Below are 20732 nucleotides of genomic sequence, written 5' to 3'. Positions count from 1 at the left end.
AGAAAAACACAACACACACCTCCATCAGCGGAATTCTTATACTAGTCATGAAGTGATATGAATGTTAAAAATATTTTAAAAATTCTCTGCTTGCTTAGGATAGTTATTTTAATGCATGTACGTTTCCTGTTATAATTTTAAAAGTTTGCCTGTGGACCAGGTATGTGTTTTATGAATTACTTTTGTCAGCTTGAGGATGCGTTTTATTTCAGTGTGATCTACCATTCGTTATCAAGGACACATTTTTTATACAATTCCCATCATTATAATTAATTTTAATGACAATTAGGTAAATTATTTTATTTTTCAAAATAAACTGTTACAAATATAAAATATTCTTGCCAAATCTGATATTACATCTATATTACAGATATAAATTTCATATAAATACAAAAATACAGGTTATGGAAGTCATCTGTATATAAAAATAATCAGTGTAATTGGCACAATGTGCCAGAAACTAAGGACCTACAACAAATGTTATTCTGCATGTACCATAAAATATCCTTGAAACAGAGACCTTCGTTTAACACAGGATATCCTCTGTCCCACAAAGACAGACCACGGTATGTTTATATGGATGATATAAATTCAAATGGTACTGACAGCATTGTCCCCCACTTGAGAAATGTGATTGTATATATTTCTTCAAATTATCGATGTCTGGTCAGTGCCTGGCAAACACTGGATTATGCATTTATTTTACAATTAAGTAAGTATAAATTAGCTGGGAAAGAAGACAACAAGGACCCAAACAAATGACAAATTCTCAACAACTGCAACCTTATGTTCTCTTATAAATGTCAGTGGAATGATAGACATAAAAGTAATGATTCAAACAGTTTATACATTTATTAATAATTATATGAACAATGATAAATATGATGTTTCATTCTTCTGACTTCTTGCTGAGAAGTTCAATGTGTTTATAAAAATAAAATATCATTGTATATATTGTGTCATTTAAGTTCAAACCAAATGCCACCCAGAATGTGGGGACATCATCAGTATATCTAGGGTTTATTTCAGGAAGTATTCTCAGAACCAGTCACAGTGGCTGCGCAGTCTGAGGTGCAGGCCTTGTGTGTTTGGATGTTTGTCCGCGTCTTTCTGTGTTGTGCTGTCCTGTGTACAGGTAGAGGCCTTGTGATGGGCTGATCACTTGTACAAAGAGACCAACCAAATGTATAAAACAGATCAAGAAAACTCTGAATGGAGGCCCCTATGTTCCACATAGGAGTGAGAAGAGTGTAAAGAAAAAGAGAAGACGTGTTCTCAAAATCATTAATGATGGTCAATTTTATTACAGGAGAACCACCATCAGATGTTTTTCTCTCATATAGTGATGGATTCATATACTACAAGGCATACTAATTTAAGTTTTGTATGTGTAAGGTTTAGTGTACAAACACATTGTTCCTTTACCACCTAGATCTACACCTATCCTCCTAGACTTGTGTGTGTTTGTAGGACATGATCTGTTAAGACTTGTTCGAAAGTAAAATAGATAAAGGATGGTATAAGACTCACTGCTGTGAAAACATCAAATTCTACAATGTAGGAATTAGTCTGACTCATCAGCATACTCGTCAGTGTCATATGTGACGACACTTCTGCGCTGATGAGTCAAGTTGCTCATCTGTAGCAGGTTGACAATGGCAGAATTCATTGCAAGATCTGTAGGTGTTTGTTGGTCCTTGTTGTGGAGTTGTGAATCTGCACCGTGGATGAGCAGAAGCTCCACAACTTCTAAATGGCCACGAGCAGCAGCCACATGCAAAGGTGTGTCCCCAAGGACATTCTTTGAAAAGAGAACAACATTAGCATTTGATAATTTTTATTCAGGCTTATATGATGTCTGCACTGTGAATACATTCTAGTTGTTTTATTTAAAAAAACATGGATCAAATAGTATTAAGCCACAGAAGAATATATGAACATCGACTTCTGATAAGGGAAATGCTGACTTTGGTAGGAGACTCAATAGTAATTAATGTTGACAAATGCAGAATCCATGTGAGGGAGTATGAATGCTACCAAAGCCTCACTTTGTAGTCAGCAGAAATTGCTAAACAGCTAGATAACCCCAACAGAGGTTACATACAGACTGTCTGACATGGTAACCTACAATTTCCCCACACACCTAATATAGGCTATATAAAATAAATTATGTACTACCTGGAGAAAGGTGTGAGGATACATCAGTTTCATCTAATAGCAGGTGGCCTACTCACCTGAGCACTGACTGCAGACCTGGGGAGTGCTAGTAGCTCTCTGACACAGTCTACATGCCCTGCATGGGAAGCCCAATATAATGGTGTATTCCCTGCACTGTCAAGCCCTGTGCCAGACACTCCCTGCTGCAAGCATTCTCGCATGAAGTCCAGGTTCCCTCTCCGGGCTGCCTCATGGAGGGGCTGTTCAACTTCCTCTGTCTGACTCTCCACTGGAACAGTGACATACTTGAGAGTGTTTGTAATATTGCAGAAATTCCCTGATGAGGATACCTGACTGAAGAAGTAAGCAACATTCACATTCCACCTGAGCCACCCATACAATAGTCTACTCATTCTACCTCCCACCTCATTTGATTGGTCAGCAAGCAATTCACATTAAAGTGAGTGATATTTATTTAAATCAGTTTAAATTAGGTGAATGCATTAATATGAAACCACATTTTTTGATCACTCATATCATGAATGATACCTGTTTCTGTTGAAGGTGTACAAAGAAAACATCATCTGCATATCTCACTATTAATGCTTCAGCACTGGTATTGTTCTAAATCTTAATCATGTTTCTTATCTCATTTCCATATTGTACACTGAATATTTTAGTTACAAACTTTGGGCCTTCTACTTTATACCATACCATAGTTGCTTGGTATGAGGCCTGCCTGGTTTCCACACCGAGCCTTCCACCAGTTTGGGTCTGTCACTTCATCAAACACATACAGCAAGTCTCCTTCTTGAAATGACAACTCATCTGGCTGCAAGATTGCAACACAAAAGTGAAATAAATTAAACAAGTGTAAGCTTGCAGCTTCTTCATGTTCAACTAATGTGATTACACTTACATACTGTGCTGTGTACTTGTACAGAGCCCTCACGACCCTTACGCGGCCTGCAATATACAATCATTATGAGACAGTTTTGGTGCAACATGTTATGCAATGATTATAGAGAAAATAAAAGAAAATGTTCTATGTTAAAAATTATTGTCCTTTCATTTACCAACGGCAAATTCAAAGACAGTGCCCTGATATAAGCAGCGACCATAACCTTACTGAAAGGGAAAGAGTTCTGTTGGGTGTATACATTTAAATTTGTTCCTTGAATACGCGATTGTAATTGCATAAGCACCATATTTGGTTGTAAAGAACATAAATTACATCATGAGTCTACTTTAGTGGTTTCCGATGAATCTGGTGTTCTTCTCATAATATAAAAAACTGACGCACCTACTGCTGTAAAGTGGTTTGCTGTACACAGAGATTAACATATACATTTCATAACAGTGAAGAAAAGTATACAACTGAAACAAGAAATACCTGGCTTTGGAGCAGGTTTGGGAGGGAGTAGATTTTCTTCAACTTTTGTCAGACGTTCCATTAGAAAGTCTTTCGTACAGGTTATAGTACCTCGTGATTGTTTACGAATTTCTTATATCTATATTCTGTACTGTATGCCCATTTTGCATTGAGCAATTGTGTTTGTTCATGGCCGTTGTAAATTGTGTGTTCTACGTTGCTTTGAAACGTAAGGCGAAATATGTCGACTAAAAGAAAGCCCGAGTCCCAAGTACCCGCAGAAGAAAGTGACTTGTTACTTATTCGTCCTTTGTATGTTAATGCTGTTATCTTACACTAGCTATAAGTTAGAATAATATTGATTTTTCGGAAATATTCGATCTTAACCTCACTTCTTTTTCAGAGGAGCCGGTCAGGAGGTTGGGCGATCGTGTATTATGTTGGAGTTTAAAGGAAAAAAGATTATGGTATGTTTAAATACTTAGTGTTTCGTACACTTTGATTTGTAAGCAATAGTTAAGTTTATATCATGATGTGTAATCTAAATTTCTCGTATAACCGTGTTTGTAAAAATTTTGCAGATAAACTGTGCACAACGGCCTTAACTGAAATAGCACACACAGCGGTATGTCTAAATTAAGCCAGTTTACATATTTAGACTTCACTATGCTTGAATTTTCCACGTGCTCGCTTCCATGCAATATTCCACCTAGAATTTTATTTCTTTATTCTTGTAACCTTAATGAATCGTAAATGAAACAAAATGTATCCCTTAAAATAGATCAATGTTATGTTTTCTCCGACCTATCATTTGTTTTAAAAGTCTTTTTGAGATTTCTAAAGAAATATGATGTGAGTGTGTGTACTTGATTCAAGTGTCTCAAGCTGTGAACATGATAATGAAACTTCGAGTTCAATGAAAGACTGGAAATTTCTGACCAGTTGATGACTGTCAGCTTCTCAGCAAGAACTCTGCTGCATGGAGTTTGTTATTAAGATTTTTCTCTTATGTTTTGAATGGATTAGTGTTGCATCAAAAATCAATCCTGTTTCTTTTAGCTCGACTGTGGTATTCACCCGGGATTGTCTGGAATGGATGCTTTACCATTTGTGGATCTTGTTGAAGCAGATGAGATAGATTTGTTGCTTATATCACAGTACGTTGTAAAATTGTTTGTATACCTGATTAATTTCACAGTTTTGAAAAAACTTTCTTCGTGTTACAAGCTGTGCCTTTGTTGCAGTTTTCATCTTGACCACTGTGGTGCTTTGCCCTGGTTCCTACAGAAAACAAGTTTCAAGGGACGTTGTTTCATGACTCATGCAACGAAGGCTATTTATCGGTGGCTTCTGTCAGATTACATCAAAGTCAGGTAACATTGTTACTCATTTGCTAGTTTACATTATTCTGTCAGTGGGCTGGGAAAGGTATGTGTTTGAGGATAATAGCTGATTGATTGTTGATGGAGGTGTTCTGGGCAGTAATGCCTAAATTGCTGTGAGAACCTTAAATTTCATATAGCAGATTGATTGCTTCATTACTGGGTTTAAAATTGACTCAGCTGCATGATAACTTTAATGTCTGCTCATTAAATAAATTAAAACCAAGCTTAAATATAAAATTTACCCAAACAGTCTGAAATTTCAGTACTGGCATTTCATTTGCACTAGATATCAAGGTTATACCACTGTGACTCTGTTCATAAAGATGAAGTACACCTCATGATGCTGCAGCTGTCATTAAAATAGGTAATGCTTCAAGAAATACATTATGGCATGAAACCTCAACCTAGGGTACAATTCATGAATATAAAAATGTGGATGGAAATATACTTGATCACTTTCCACTTGCCTATTTGTACCTCTTTATCCCTCCATTTCTTTTAGCTTCCTGTCCTTTCTTGTATTGTATTGAGGGACCTGTCATCCTATTCAGATCAAGGTTACCAACTAAGATTGCTGTCTAACTTTTGATGTACCCTCCTTTTCTGTCACAATACTGTGGCGGAAGTGTACTTATATCAACAATGTCTCTCTTAGCAACATAGCGACAGAGCAGATGCTATACATGGAGGCTGATCTTGAAAGTAGCATGGATAAGATTGAGACTATAAACTTCCATGAAGAGAAGGATGTGTTTGGGATCAAGTTTTGGGCATACAATGCCGGACATGTCCTGGGAGCTGCCATGTTCATGATTGAAATTGCAGGAGTTAAGGTACTGACCATACATGGAGTTTGCATGTTGTGACATAAACAGTAAACTGAAAATTATCAAGAATATTCTTGCTTCTGTAATGTTTTGTATTTCCTTACATTAGGTTGTCCTTATTTTCAAGCCATAGCTCCAATTCCTGAGTTTTATACTGACTCATATGTATGTTGCATTCTCTAGATTTTATACACTGGTGACTTCTCTCGGCAAGAGGATAGACATCTGATGGCAGCTGAAATACCAAATGTTCATCCAGATGTCTTGATCACGGTATGGATGTCCACCCAAAATTTGCTTTGCATTTATTTTTGAAAGCAGTTAGTGGGTCCTAATGCTCAGTGAATTTTACTAATTTATTAATGGTTTATTTGACACCTCTGACAGTAGCTCAGGTTGTACAATGTCCGATGATTAATGAAGTGCATTACTTTCAGATTTATTGAATGTTTGGTTTAATTTACTTTGTCTTTGTAAGCACATTCATGAGCAGCATCCTTATTTTTATAAATAACGTATCATATTCTACAAACATTCAAAACAACAATATAATTCCACAGACTCTGTTTTCCACTTTGGTGTTATTGATGTTGGACCTGCGGGTTATGCTACCAGGGAGTTAGTTATTTAGCAGTGTACATTAATTTGTATTTATTTTGCAGTGAGAAGTAGATGTGAGCTCAGATTAATTTGAACCCAGTTTAATGCTGTATTTAAATGCATTAAACTTTTATAGTATTTCTTATATACTCATAGATTTTTAGCATAGTAGCTGTGGATATTAGTACTGTGACAGCACTGTACTTCCACACAGTAAGCTAAAACAAAGGAAAAATAATTTGTCACTTGCCATGTCTTTTCCTTCCTTGCCTTCTAACAAAGCTGTGAATGTGAGGAATACATGGCCCCCAACTTGATGTGGAGACCATGTTAAAGTGTAGCTATCATCAGACATAGCAGCAAAATTGTATTTAATAGCTGCACTCACCTCATAAATGATCTCCTTCACCATTGCCAAGGTAGACAGGAAATTTGAATATTCAGTATCTAAGTTTGTTAGTGAGAACAGAGCATGGCTGAGTGTAGTTAGATTCCAAAGTCGTGTGTAACGAATTATGGATTGAAGTACACGTCAGTATTTTGTGAGCCAGAGCTATCATGCTTTATTCCTCCTTTTGGTTTACGTGGCAGGAATCTACATATGGAACTCACATTCATGAAAAGCGCGAAGAGCGTGAAAGCCGGTTTACTGCCCTGGTCCACGACATTGTGAACCGTGGGGGAAGGTGCTTGATCCCAGTTTTTGCACTGGGGAGGGCACAGGAGTTGCTGCTAATACTGGGTGAGTGTGGTGTGCTTTTGCAGGTGCTCAGCCAATTGTCATGCAGTGTCACTCACATTACATGTGTTCTTTTATGTTGTTCCTGAGGTCATATCACTTGTTATCTGAAACTTTTAGTGTGTTCTTATGTAAAGTTAATTGTTTGAGCAGTCTAATATTGTTTGTTTGGATGTTTATTTTTGTAGACAAATTATATTACAAGGAAACCCACCACCTGACCCTGTCATTATCTGGGCCAGGTGGTGGGTTTCCTTGTATCTTGGAGTTCATTGATAAGTAAGTCAGCTAGATTAAATTATATTTATTCGGAAAGATTCACAGGCTGAGGATGGGGTTTAGTAAAGGAGAGTTAATTTTGGAAATTTTAGGTGTCGATGTCATATTTTTGCTATGAAAATAAAATACAACATTCCAGTAGCTTACAATTACATGTCTTATCTACTAGTGGGAGTGAATCTCATTGATAAGATCAAAAAGAATGCTACATATCTGCATCATTAAACTTTTCAGGGTAGTTTTACTCTTTTGGTTATGTAATGGCTATGTCTTTTGCAGATGAGTATTGGAGTCAGCATCCAGAACTGCATGACATTCCAATCTATTATGCATCTTCTCTGGCAAAGAAGTGCATGGCTGTGTATCAAACCTATGTGAATGCTATGAATGATAAGATTCGACGACAGATTGCAATCAATAATCCATTTGTGTTCAGGCACATTTCTAACCTGAAGGTAATGTAATACTTTGCTGTAATGACATTCTGTGGTATACAGGAATACCAGCCAGCCTATGATTTTCCTCAGCTCCTCCTTAGCTCACCACTCACAGTCACTTATATTCTTCACTGATAGACATCAGTTTACAAGTTCTGGCATTTTTCAAACCTTAACCTCATTTCACCATGTCTGGCTTGCATCATACATTTGAATCCTAGGATTTTCAAAAAGTGTGATAAAGAGGCATAAATACACACAGTTGCAGCTTCTGTCATGCTTTTAATGTTGGATTTACAATTCACAGCTGACTTGTGAATATGCCTTGTGTTAAAATAAATAATTATGTTGTATTTTGTAAAATTTTCTGTTTGAAAAGTCACATATGTTTAGAGCAAAAGTCAGTAGCTGTTCCAGCTATAGGTTTTTTGGTCACATACTAGATTGCAAACACATGATTTTGGGAAGAGTCGGCAGCAGCAGTCAGCTCAGATTGCTGTTAGTTTTGTCACTTGGTTGCCAACTCTGGTCTTCAGAAAAGTGATTTGCATAGTCAAGAATGTTGATAACATCTGATGTATATTACTATCCATAATTGAATGGATTGTCTGTAAAATGATACTCTGCTTTTATAATTATGATTTGTATACTGTTTAACAGGGTATTGACCACTTTGAGGACATAGGGCCATGTGTGGTGATGGCATCACCTGGCATGATGCAGAGTGGGCTGTCACGAGAGCTGTTTGAGTCCTGGTGCACAGATTCAAAGAATGGTGTGATTATTGCTGGTTACTGTGTGGAAGGCACACTGGCCAAGACGATCCTGTCTGAGCCTGAAGAAATCACTACAATGTCTGGGCAAAAGCTGCCTCTCAAAATGTCTGTGGACTATATTTCATTCTCAGCTCATACTGACTATCAGCAGACCAGTGAATTCATTAGAATCCTGAAGCCTCCACACGTGGTCAGTGCAGTGCCAACCTTTATCACTCCATGAAGAATTGCAAACCACATTCTAAAATTATAGTTTATTTCCAGGAATTTCTCCCTTATATTTCCTTTCCTGACTTTGAAGCTTCATTTAAGCTGAATAAATTGTTTCTGCCTTTTGTCATTATTACTCAAGTCTTATATGGATTGACATGCCAGTGTTGGCTGCACCTTTATTGCTGAAAATATTTGAATTTTTTCCTTGTTTTTATTTTTAAAGTGTACTGTATAGTCTTAAATATATGCTAAATCTACAAAGCTTATTTTTAATGTCATGGTTACAACAAAAGGAATGTAATGTCTCAGGTTATTAAAATGTGACACCTATTCTATGGGTTGATAAGTTATTTGTGATCATATTTTATGTAATGATACTGACAGCACGTAAGGAATTAATTTCTCTTCTGGGCATTGCTGCAGTGAAGTATGTTACATAGATTTTTTTAATCATACATTTTTATACAAATAATTTGGGCTACAAACTGACTTATTTGTGTAAGTTTATCTTAAGATTCAATTACTGAATTCAGGTACTGGTGCATGGGGAACAGAATGAAATGAATCGCTTGAAGGCTGCCCTCCAGCGAGAGTATGAAGATGATCCCAACACCAAGATGGAGCTGCACAACCCACGCAACACAGTTGCTGTGGAGCTCTACTTCAGAGGAGAGAAGACTGCCAAGGTGATGGGGACACTGGCCATGGAGAAACCGAGGCCAGGACACAAATTATCTGGAATTTTGGTCAAGAGGAACTTCAATTATCACATGCTGGCTGCATGTGATCTCTCTAGTGAGTTGGAAGGCTATTAACATGTTTACATATGATAAAAATCCTATACAATTCTGGAGTTATGACTAAAACAGTGGTATAGATTTTTCAGGGAGATTTGAGATTCTCATGTTGATGAAGCTACAGAGGTTGGTCTTCTGGGTTGTAATGCCTTTCTTTATTTGTAAAACAATTTCTATGGTCTGGGACTCATTGCCTTCTATAGAATTATCTCTAAGGTTTTCTTTAACCTTATGTTCAGATTTGTTGCTCCAAAGAAGCATTTCTTACAGCAGGTAAAATTGATTCTCTGAAGATATTTGATGATTTATTTATTACACAAATATGTTTGATGCAAATCATCTGAGGTATGTTTGAGACATAACATCTTGTTCACCTACAGTTTCAAAGAGTTCTGTATTATTTCCAATCTTTGCTACTAATATTGAAAATTGTAACAGTAAAATATATCATCTCTGTCTTCAGTCCTGAAGATAGAGGTGATATATTCCATTGAAACATTGGTAACCATCAAAAGAACTACAATGCGTAACAACCTAGAAGATCACAGTCAACATAATTACTGTAATGTGAAACTCAGATCTCAAATAGAATGTAGCAGTCATTTTGACAACTGGTCACTGAAGACCCTTGAAATGTATGTATCAAATAACCTGAGACAGTGAAACCTTTAAAGTTATGTGTTTTAAATGTAGGTGTTTAGAGAGGAGACAGAACGTTCTGAACAGCAGCTGTCACATTGGTTACAGAGTACACAGACATGAGCATGAGTCAGGTGATGCAGCGGCAGAGTATCCACTACTCTGGAGCCGTGCCGGTGCTGCGACATCTGCTGGCGCAAGTTGCTGGCAATGTAGAAGTGTTGGAGGAGAAGAAGTTGCGAATCTTTCAGAATGTAGACCTCACACTGGACAACAACATCGTCACACTGGAGGTACTATCTTCTTCAGACACCCAGTGCTTTTCCTTTTGTGTCAGCATCAGTAGTGCTGTTACACTTTCAACTGCAGAACGGTGAACACTTGAACCATATAGTAGTCCTAATGTAACTTTGCTACAAATAATTTTCCCTGTTCTTCCATTAGCCTCTATCATATTTGGAATAGGGGATTTAAATCCTTGTACTCTGGGGCTACCAACTGGATTTTAAATCTGGGGGTTTAACAATATGGTATGCTACTGAAACACGTGATGAGCTGGACTTTATAAGCAGTGATGCATGGCTGATGGAGGTAAAACCCTGTAACCAGTCTGCTACACCTCATGATGACACTTTTGAATGATGCTTAATCTTGCCAGTGTCAAAGAGTTGTGTATATTTCTGGAGTTGTGGACATATCGTAATTTAAATAACAGATTTGATATCTCACTAACTGTTCTTCAGTCTTGCACTGAACTTCACCACAAGATGAACCTTTTTCCACATGAACTGTACATCAATTCTTTCATTACACTCCACTGGAAAAATTGACGTTGTGATGGAAATAAAGATATTTTGTGAGGTAGATGACCTTTGTGTGTGAGATGTCTTAAAGTTACAAAGTAAGAAGACTGTGATGTTATTTGTAGACTGATGGCCAGTAGACACAATCAGACATCTGACTGCTGATACTTCATATCAGCAATAATTACATCTTGTGGGAGATGTATGTTGGAATATAATATTAAAATGAGTTATAGGTAGATTGTGTTGCTGTGAATTTATTTAAAGTGGCTGAGATTAGAGTCTAGTTGTGGTGAAACTTCACGTTGCATAACAGGGAGTTTTTATCTTGCTGAGGAACTGTCAGCTTTTCATGGAAGACACTGTACCGTGAAATGTAGGAGCATTTGAAATGAGAGGGTCATGTGATAATCACCTCCTTATTATATGAGCCATTGCTATTAGTGATGGATTGTTGCAGTAGAAAGGGAACTTATGTCATACAGGTTTGTTTCATTGTAGTGGATAGCAACCCCTGTGAATGACATGTATGCTGATGCTGTACTTGCTGCTGTGATGCAGGCAGAGATGCTGGATTCAACACCCTCATTCTTCCCAGTTCAAGCTAAGATGGATCGCATGCATTTCAAGGTATACATGGACTCTATATAGCAATCTTTGTCTTTTTGATTAAACTAGAATATCTGTGATTGTAGACTTTATTTATCACACTTACTATATAAATGTGAGAATACTGCTACTGCTTCATATTCACAATCCAAACAAAATGTTGGTTATAAAGTTATTAATAGAAAATGTTGTAAGTGCAGTTCATGTTCTTATCTGTGTTTCCAGGAATGTCTGATAGAAATGCTGCAGGAAATGTTTGGTGAAGATTCTGTTCCTAAGATATTTAAGGGTGAGAAGTTGTATGTCACTGTGGATGGGAAGAAAGCAAACATTGACCTCCTGAATTTGGTGAGTGCCATGGTGGTGTATGTGTGTGTGATACTGTCCATGTTGTGTGACTCTTACTATGGAAGATTTGATGTCTGTTCCAGGAGGTTTGCTGTGAGGAGGATGAGGCATTCCAGCAGATTGTACAGACAGCTGTAACCAAACTATACCATTCCCTTGCTCCTCCTCGAACAGAATGAAGCCATGTTTACCAAAAGGAATTCTGCAACTATTTATTTTGCTAAATTTCATTATAAGCATAAGAACCAGTTCAACACCAACTGAATTTATAGATTTTTTGTTTCATTATCGCATTAAGACTGTGAATACACAATTGTACAAGTGCAGCCATTATTTGCACACCTATGTGTTTTAATTAAATATTGAATGAGAACTGTGTTTACATTACTACTTGTTTGGTGTTCATTTCCCCTACAACATTTACAAGTTGAGAAAGATATGGAGGATGAAACAATATAAAATTATTTTTATCACATTTTGAATTTTTGTCTGTCTGTTCCCTTGTTTGTTAAAAAAGTGTAGCCCTCCAAACATTTGCCTTCTTATGCTCGCATGGTTCTGGAAGGTTGTATAGTTCACCAGACTAGCTTAACTCTGTGGTTGATGTGTGACTTATGAAAAGTATACACATTGACTTTTGGTTGGATGCTGAATGAGAGTTTTGTGATTTTCCACAGCTTCTTTTAACAAATTCACAGATATTGCACTGAAATAGGTTATGGTTATTCATTTGCCTATATATCCCTTTTTTATTCTCTGTCTCTTATTTTATGTCAAGTAATTTCTGTGATTAATATAATATCATTAAGTGAACTGTGATTCAGTTGCTCAGTCGACAACTAATAACACATTAATTTACAGAGATTTTTGTGTTTAATGGGAGTATGGTCATGAAACCTTGCTTATCATATAGTACAATTTGAACAGTTGCCTGTGTGATGTTTGAATATTCATTCATAATTGACATTTATGCATTCAGACATACATGTGCAAGACAGTTGTACATGTAACCAATCAAGTAACTATTCTAGTTCGGATAGCTGCTTTATGTTCGCCATGTTGCTTATTTGAAAGCGATTTTGTAGATTAATACAGAAAAACAAGTAAACACGGCTCCCTAGGTTCAGGAGTTTGTGTGTGGACATATATATATATATATATATATATATATATATATATATATATGCATAAAATCATTTGTTAGGTTTTGCTATGGTTAATTAGTGCGGCACCTTTGGTTACGCCTGTTCGGTTTGTGTCTTTTTCTTTTGACACAGGGTTTTACGTATAGCCAACCTCATTCTCGCTGCTGCTTCTCTGTGGGTGTCTGAAATGCGTTTTCTGTGCCAGTCAGTGTACTAGATTTAATGGTTGTGCGCGGCAATTACGATGCCGTACGAGTGCTGTGGTGAAATTCAAGATTTTATTGAATACATGTAATATTTTATACAGAAATCTCGTGTTTGTTTTTTTGTACCGACTGTATTCATAGGAATCGCACAACGCTTTGAATATTTCTTATAGACGTAGGTTAAAATGCGCGGAGTTTTGTGAGTGTTCTCAGAAGTAATTTCGTTGGGACTTCACATTGACTTGGCAGCACGTAAGTTTTACTATTACACAGTTTTTTCATATTACGTAGAATGCATCGTAGTGATCCTAATGTTTCTTAAGCTTCAACTTCTCTTATAATTAACAAATGTTAGTAGCCTCTGTTAATACACATCTGAAGGGTTCTCATGATGGTGTGTTGCAATCAACTCGAACATTACTTTGGACATTGTGGATCTTTTGGACAGAAGTGGTCTTTACCCATCAGAGTAGGCATCCCCTTTCTCTTTACCTTAACTTGATGGCGGAGACAGTTCCAGTCTGACATGTTATGGTCTTTAGCAAATAACTAAGATAATGGGCAATGCGCATAATAATAGTCGAGTTGACTCTTCTGTCACGTTTAGTACAGTTTACACACCATGTTGGGTTGTCTTATTTAATAGAGATCTCTTGCTTAGATACGCTTAAAATTCGATACCCACTGAGATTCATTTATTGAAACATTAGATCAACAAGGATTGATATGTAAAATCAAAAATGGTTTTTTTCAATACAGCTTGCATTGACCTGCAAAATGTTAGCTTACATGTTTATTACGTTATTTTGGTATTTAATTAATTTAAAATTACATAATGAGCTTTAATTTAAAATTTGATAATTTTTAAATTGTGTGCAAGAGTCAATTTGAAATGAGTGTTATGGTAGTGTTATACAATTTTAAGCTATAAACAGTTAATTGGCTTCATAAAACTTTTATGAAATAAAATTATGTGTTGGGAAGGGTGGGAAGTGAATATTACTGAACTAGAACTATGTCATTGCTGTCTTATATGATTTCTACACTTTATAGTTTTTATAGTTTGAAAATGTGCATTATAAGTGGAAATGGTGTGTCCTTGTTGAAATTGATGGAGTTTAAAAAAACTAAAATTCCATGATAACCATTATAAACACTTTGCATGCATGCTATGAGACTATGGATAAATGTTATCTTAAGTGGTATTAGTATTCCTGGAACTTGACATCTACCCAAGTATAATGCATTCATTTTACATAACCTTGAATGTGCAGACTGTCTACCGATTGATAAATTTCATATATAAAAAACAGGCACATGGACACGTTTGATATTTAAAATGTTCCAAAATTTATCAACTTTACTATCTTCTTCTCCCTCCTTATGTCATTTCCACACTTGTGAGTTAGCCTACAATAATATAATTTATGTAACTTTTCTTCATTTCTTGTGGTACCATAAGATCAAATTTATATGGTGTCTAGAAAACTGCAAGAAACATTTTTTTAACAATGTAATACAGAAATTAACACAGAGTTCTGACATGGCAGTTCAAAGGATATTATTAGAATGGATCTCAGGGAAAATCTGGACTGCAATAATTTTTGCTACCTATGGTTCTAACTGTTCAGTCTTCAAGCACTTTATTACAAATGTGAGTTTATATACAAAATGTGTACTCAACAAATTCATTGTAGAAAATACCAGAATGTTGCATAAAATATTTTGTTAGGGTCACTTAACTTCTTGATTATATCTGTGTGACAGCTTAGTGACATTGTGTTTGTGAAGCTTTTCCTCAAGTCATATTTGACAAGCATATAGCTACTCCCAACCCACATTACTTTAAGGGCTGGAGCCCTGAAGATAGACAGATTACTTTAAGTTTGTTGATTAGAGCTCAGATTCTTCAATTTATTTTTGCAGCTGGAGCATATATATGTAAAATAATGAGATATAGATTCCAATATAAAAGCTGCAAATACACCATAGTTTTATGTCTGATGGTGTGGAAGATTATGTTGCTGTCAAGTGATAAATGTACAGACATCTGTCACTGCTGTATGCTGTTGATAATACTTCACAGTTTATCAGTCTTATCACTGAATGCTCTCAAGCAGAACAGCTATTCCTTGTCCTCCTCCAATGCATGCAGAGCCGATGCCAAACTTGCCCTTTCTCCTCCTGGTATAAATAAACAATGTTATTAGTTGTTCCTTATCAATGTGACTGGTGGCCAAAGTTTAAACTTCAGAGTTATCTCAGTACTACTGATTATAAAGGCACACAGCAGACTTGTTACAACAGAGATATTTCATGCTGTGTCATATAAAATGGGGCATTGGTATTGTTATTAGGACATAATGACTGCTCACCTAAGTTCGTGCACAAGATGTGTTGTTATGCGCGCTCCTGAAGCACCAACGGGATGTCCTAGTGCAATGGCCCCCCCATTGACATTCAGCTTCTGTAGGTCTAATTTCAATTCTTTCTGACAGGCCAATGTCTGAGCACCAAATGCTTCATTAATCTGAAAGGGAACACAGACATACCAGAAGCACTTTGACTGGAACAGCACTGTCTTTTGTTTCACTTGTTCCAACTGAAAATCTGATAAATTCAATCTCTGTTTTATCTTTTTAAGTCACTGTCTCTGGGTAGCAGCATATATTTTGAGGCTGTGAGATACAAAAATGTAGTTTCTTCTCCTCTGCATGTGACAAACTAAATCCTAACAACTATGATGATTTTAATGGGATAAGAAAAATAGCCTTTAAAGGAAAAAAGATTAACAGTATCTTATATAATACTCTTTTAAGTCCATGAAGTGGACAGAGTAGAATGGATGAGATTTTTTATTTATACATATGAGTGGGTGTAAATGGGAAATAAGTAATAAGTCATGGATCAGGCTGCAGTGTCTGACCCTGAGTCTACTGTCTGAAACATGAGTCAAAGAAACAGCAAACAGGTGTGTCTTGTCTCATACACATTGTACCAGGCATTCAACCAACAGAAAAGAACAAGTAAAAAGTGCAGTTAGCACAAGCTATGCAGAAGAAGAGTACAACATAAAACATTATTCAGATGGCAGCACACTAAAAAGACTTCAGAAAAATATGTGATTTCCAAGTTAAGGGGAAAACATTTTGAAAATCTCTAAATTCATACAAGTATATTTGTGTTATAATTTTATTTCGAGATGTAGAAGATATTAAAGAGCTGGCCTACAGCATAAACCATCCAGCATATATGTATTTATTTCTTACTGTTGGAAAGAACAGAAGCTGAAAGTTACAATATTTTCAAAGTTCCAATAAGTACTAACTGACAAACAGTTCTTGTAGTGTAGGATAATTAGAAGGAACAGTTTATGCTCACCAACACAGACACAGTTATTTGTAGACATTACCTCAACCAAGTCTATGTCACTGAGCTGTTTCCCAGAGACCTTCAGAAGTTTTTCGATTGCTGGAGCAGGTCCAATGCCCATGACAGTGGGTTCCACTCCAACTACACTGTAGCCCACAAGACGGGCCAGTGGTTTTAGTCCAAACTCATGGACAGCGTTCTCACTGGCTAGAATGACTGCACCTGCACCATCACAGATACCCTGAAATTGCAACCCTATGTCAATGGGAAGTCAATGTGGCTGTACAGACATGTCTACTGGTTCTTATACTCACAGATGAAGACCCAGCTGTGACTACTCCGTTCTTCTTGAAAACTGGTTGAAGCTTAGCCAACCCCTCGAGTGTTGTCTGGGGTCGGGGGTGTTCATCCATATCCACCACTTTCTCCTTTCCCTTCACTTTAATTGTAACAGGAGCCAGCTCCTCCTTAAAGTAATCATTGTCTTGTGCTGCAAGAGACATGGTGCTCATTGTCTGGGAGGCAACATGTAATGGGAAAGATTGGTCAATGACCTATGAGAGCTATATTGAGATATTGTCAATATAATGAAACTGGTCAGTTGAGACAGCCTTTGCTTACTGTTAGGATGGGAATGCAGAGTCTGTGGAAAAGAAACCTGCATGATGGGAATATGTTGGCAGACAAGCTTAGATGGTGATGGGAAGTATCCGAGAAAGCAGGGAGTTATTAACAAGAAGTAACAGTTGGAAAGGAGCATCTGGAGAACTGTGGTTAAGAAGGACAAGACTTAAAATTAAACTCCTAGTGCTAGGAAGAGGAAGAAGGGCCAAAGGAGTCAACATCAGGTGCAGGAGAGATCAGAGATAATGTTCAGTGCTGAAGGCTAGTTGTTCCCTTACATTATCAACATAACAGAAATGCTTCATGATAAATTTTACATGCATTTTCTTCTACCCTTTAGTGTATTACCTTATCTTGGTTCATAGTATCAATAGCAATCACACCATGAGACATGTTCATTCATTTTGATTAAAGTTTACGTTGTACTGAAATTTCATGCATACTACCTTACAGATCATGTTAATTACTATAACAATTATGAACTGAAACGGGAGTTGTACCTTTCTTCCACAGTGTTTGAGATCGAAGAGCAAATTGATCAACCTCTTCTCGAGGGATCCCGTATTTTTCGGCCAGGGTCTCTGCTGTTATACCCATAGGAGTTTTGCAGTAGGTGTCAGTGAGGCCAACCCATAGTGAGTCTTCCAGCTGTAATGGTGTACCAAGGACTGTTCCAAACCTTGTATCTCGTACAACAAAGGGAGACTGGCTCATGTTCTCTGCACCTCCAGTCAGAACTACTCTTGAGTCACCTACTAAAATATTCTATAACAGACAATACATACCCATATTTTGTTTCCCCATGGAGACCTGTTAAGTAAATATGAAAGCCAGTCACATTCTTCAATGTAACAGTTTTCTGGCATAAGGTTTTCCTTGAGCAGAATCAGCTAATTAAAAAATACCAAATACCCTCGCCTGAGCCAAAATGATCCATTTTTATTTTCCAGTACTCATCACTTAACTATTTTAAAAACCATTTTAATATTATCCCTTCATCTGCTCCACAGTTCATTTTAATATTATTGTTTCATCTACTCCACAGTCTCTTGTGTGGTGTCTTTTTCCACACAGTTTTCCAACCAGAGTTTTGTATGCATCTGTTTCCCTCACACATGCTACATATTTCACCCACTTCTTCCTTCCTGATTTAATTTCTCAAAATATGTTGACATTTAGTATACAGGTGTTACCTTCTACCACCATTTCTGTCAGTTACTCTCTTTCACCCCTTTCTAATTCCCTTCCATTTTGTAAGTGAAGATCACTTGTGTGATTATGATGCAGACTGATGGTACAAACAATGACAGCTTTTGTGGTTCTTGTAATTTTTCTCTCTGTTTACTTACCTGTGCCCCATTGACTATAGCCTGGAACCCTGAACCACATAGTCTGTTCACAGCAACAGCTGGACGCTCAATGGGTATGCCTGCACGCAGTGCAGAATGTCGTGGCATGAATGCACCATCTGATGATGAACACTGAAAATTTACCATACACAGCAAAAAATACAATAATGTTTTCAGAAACCAAACTGATAAAACTGTCATGTTTTAATGGATTCTGACAAGTGTCACTAATTTGTTCAGCTTCAAGAACAAAACCTAATATGTCAGAAGTCTTCCTGAAATACTCACAGGCTTGCATTGGAAATGTTATACAGGATGCATGTATTCTAATTAGTTCCATTTACTGCCTTAAATCTAATTTCTCGATTTGACACTTTCATTCAGAACAAACAGATAAGAACTTTTGTTTCTGGTATCCCTAACACTTTGTCATTACAGGTAGTAAGTGGTAACATGTGATAGGGCAGTGATATTTGGAGGAAGCTAAAACACTATACTTACCGCATTAACATTACCAATAACAACAGAGTCAATATGGTCAGGCTTCAGGCCTGCGGCTGCTATGGCTGCTTTATTTGCAACCTCCTGCAGATCTGTTATACTTTTCTTCAGGAACATACCACCATAAGTTCCAAATGGTGTGCGCTTGGCAGCCACAACAAAGACTCCTGTAATGAGAACAACTCACAAGTCTCTTAGTATACCAGGAAACAATACATTGTTGGCTTAGGTCATATAATTGTCACAATATGTGGACACATTATTAGCAGTGTGGGAGGCAGGGGAAAAAACCTGTTCTGTGAAGTTATCACTGATGTAAAAGTCTAGCTTGTTCAGTTGGTTCATCACAATGTTGGCAATCAGAACTTATCAATCTATATGGTCTTATGTACATTACTTTTTGTTAGCGACAGTGTACATGTGGACTTAATCTTCTGTGATGGTGAGGAAAACTTGTTTTGACATTGCTTAACAATGATACAACACTATTAAACTGGGACAGAGTCCTTCAGAAGCTGATAGCTCTACATCTGGTGAAGAAATTCCCTATCTTTCATGGAACCTGAAGACCTATTATGTTCAAACCTGGACCCTATCCTGAGCCAGATGACAACAGTCCACATCTTTATATCCATTTTCTTTAATACTATGCTTCCATCAATAGTTACATTTTTCCAAGTGATCTCTCCCATTCAATTTTCCTGACTAAAATTTTGTTTGGATGAAGTTTTCTTCATTCTTCTGTTATTTCCTGTGTCTTATGTCCAAATATTCTTCTCAGCCACCGTGCTTCCAAATGCCTTGGATGAAAGACCAGGTTTCACACCCATATAAATCAAGAAATTGTTTTTTTTGTTTGTCATCACTCTTTCGGCTGGTTTGATGCGGTCCTCCATTTTCGCCTATCTTGTGCCAATCTCTTCATTTCCACATTTTGTTAAATCTTTAGGTTTGTAAATGGCAGACATGAGCATTAAAGATTCTGAACTGATCAGATGTGAACTTTATTATGTGGCATCAAATGAGAAGGAATTAAGGAAATACCCTTGAGGAGTCAGGAGGAACTTTCAAAAACCTGCTGAGCTTGAACATTTAAATTAAGCATGTGGAATTTTGTCCATTGGTAGATAATAAATACATCTATAAATGCCACTAACAGTTTCTTTTATTTTTAACAATTGCAAGCATGGCGACATCGCGAAACTTTGGGGTTATATCTGGCAAATTAAACGCAGCAGGCATTCGCACCAGTGAAAACTGTTCACATAAATAACAAATTGAATTGTTACCATTATTTTCTTGGTAGCTTGAACAAGATTAAAGCAAGCACATGCAGCTATGCTGGATGACTTTGCAAATTCTCACCTTTGGTTAGCGCTGCCATGACGACGAGTTCAGATCCAATAAGCAACTGGTGTTCGAAAGCTTGTTGCTCAAGGTCGAGGTCTTTTCTTACGTGGTTTGTTTGAGTTGGGAGCGAAGTCCGTTGCGTCGTATTGTGAACCAGCTTTCAGTAGTCTTACCAACTGAATTTGCTTTCCCCAACAAATGTCA

General features: G+C 36.9%; 4 protein-coding genes across 7 annotated transcripts in view; 2 read left to right on the top strand and 2 right to left on the bottom strand.

The window, feature by feature from the left end:
- Positions 1–285: 285 nt before the first annotated feature.
- On the bottom strand, positions 286–3691 carry LOC110827387 (osteoclast-stimulating factor 1). Its single transcript, XM_022058994.2, has 5 exons — positions 3551–3691; positions 3077–3123; positions 2872–2989; positions 2235–2446; positions 286–1801 (listed from the first exon to the last, which is right to left on the bottom strand). Exons 1-5 carry the CDS (start codon positions 3609–3611, stop codon positions 1565–1567), a joined length of 675 nt encoding a protein of 224 aa, XP_021914686.1. The 5' UTR covers positions 3612–3691; the 3' UTR covers positions 286–1564.
- Cpsf73 (cleavage and polyadenylation specificity factor 73) lies at positions 3430–12354 on the top strand. 3 transcript variants are annotated; one of them, XM_087358246.1, is made up of 14 exons: positions 3430–3565; positions 3933–3996; positions 4589–4686; positions 4774–4902; positions 5570–5747; positions 5925–6014; positions 6933–7083; positions 7639–7814; positions 8457–8762; positions 9319–9580; positions 10330–10514; positions 11526–11654; positions 11859–11981; positions 12065–12354. In XM_087358246.1, exons 2-14 carry the CDS (start codon positions 3967–3969, stop codon positions 12158–12160), a joined length of 1953 nt encoding a protein of 650 aa, XP_087214372.1. In that variant the 5' UTR covers positions 3430–3565; positions 3933–3966; the 3' UTR covers positions 12161–12354. The 3 variants fall into 3 exon arrangements, 2 of the variants coding, with proteins under 2 accessions (XP_087214372.1, XP_021914676.1); XM_022058984.2 differs by lacking the exon at positions 3430–3565 and adding an exon at positions 3715–3841; XR_002542307.2 differs by lacking the exons at positions 3430–3565; positions 12065–12354 and adding an exon at positions 3715–3841 and having other exon boundaries at positions 11510–11654.
- Positions 12355–13358: 1004 nt separating this feature from the next.
- Positions 13359–20732, top strand: part of LOC110827345 (multiple PDZ domain protein) — a 162909-nt gene continuing 155535 nt past the window's right edge. For both annotated transcript variants that reach the window (XM_087358115.1, XM_087358116.1), the window contains exon 1: positions 13359–13584. The gene's annotated coding sequence lies outside the window, so the exon portion shown is untranslated. The remainder of the gene's footprint in view (positions 13585–20732) is intronic.
- Positions 14950–20699, bottom strand: yip2 (yippee interacting protein 2). The gene is made up of 8 exons (XM_022058986.2): positions 20544–20699; positions 19179–19345; positions 18678–18809; positions 17829–18093; positions 17019–17194; positions 16745–16945; positions 15708–15862; positions 14950–15516 (listed from the first exon to the last, which is right to left on the bottom strand). Exons 1-8 carry the CDS (start codon positions 20560–20562, stop codon positions 15432–15434), a joined length of 1200 nt encoding a protein of 399 aa, XP_021914678.1. The 5' UTR covers positions 20563–20699; the 3' UTR covers positions 14950–15431.

The sequence above is a fragment of the Zootermopsis nevadensis genome, unplaced genomic scaffold, assembly GCF_977971745.1.
Source record: "Zootermopsis nevadensis isolate Lab colony 2312 unplaced genomic scaffold, Znev_1.0 Znev_ptg000029l, whole genome shotgun sequence".
NCBI lineage: Eukaryota > Metazoa > Arthropoda > Insecta > Blattodea > Termopsidae > Zootermopsis > Zootermopsis nevadensis.
The sequence above is the reverse complement of the archived record's forward strand: the minus strand, read 5'-3'. Positions and strand labels throughout refer to the sequence as shown.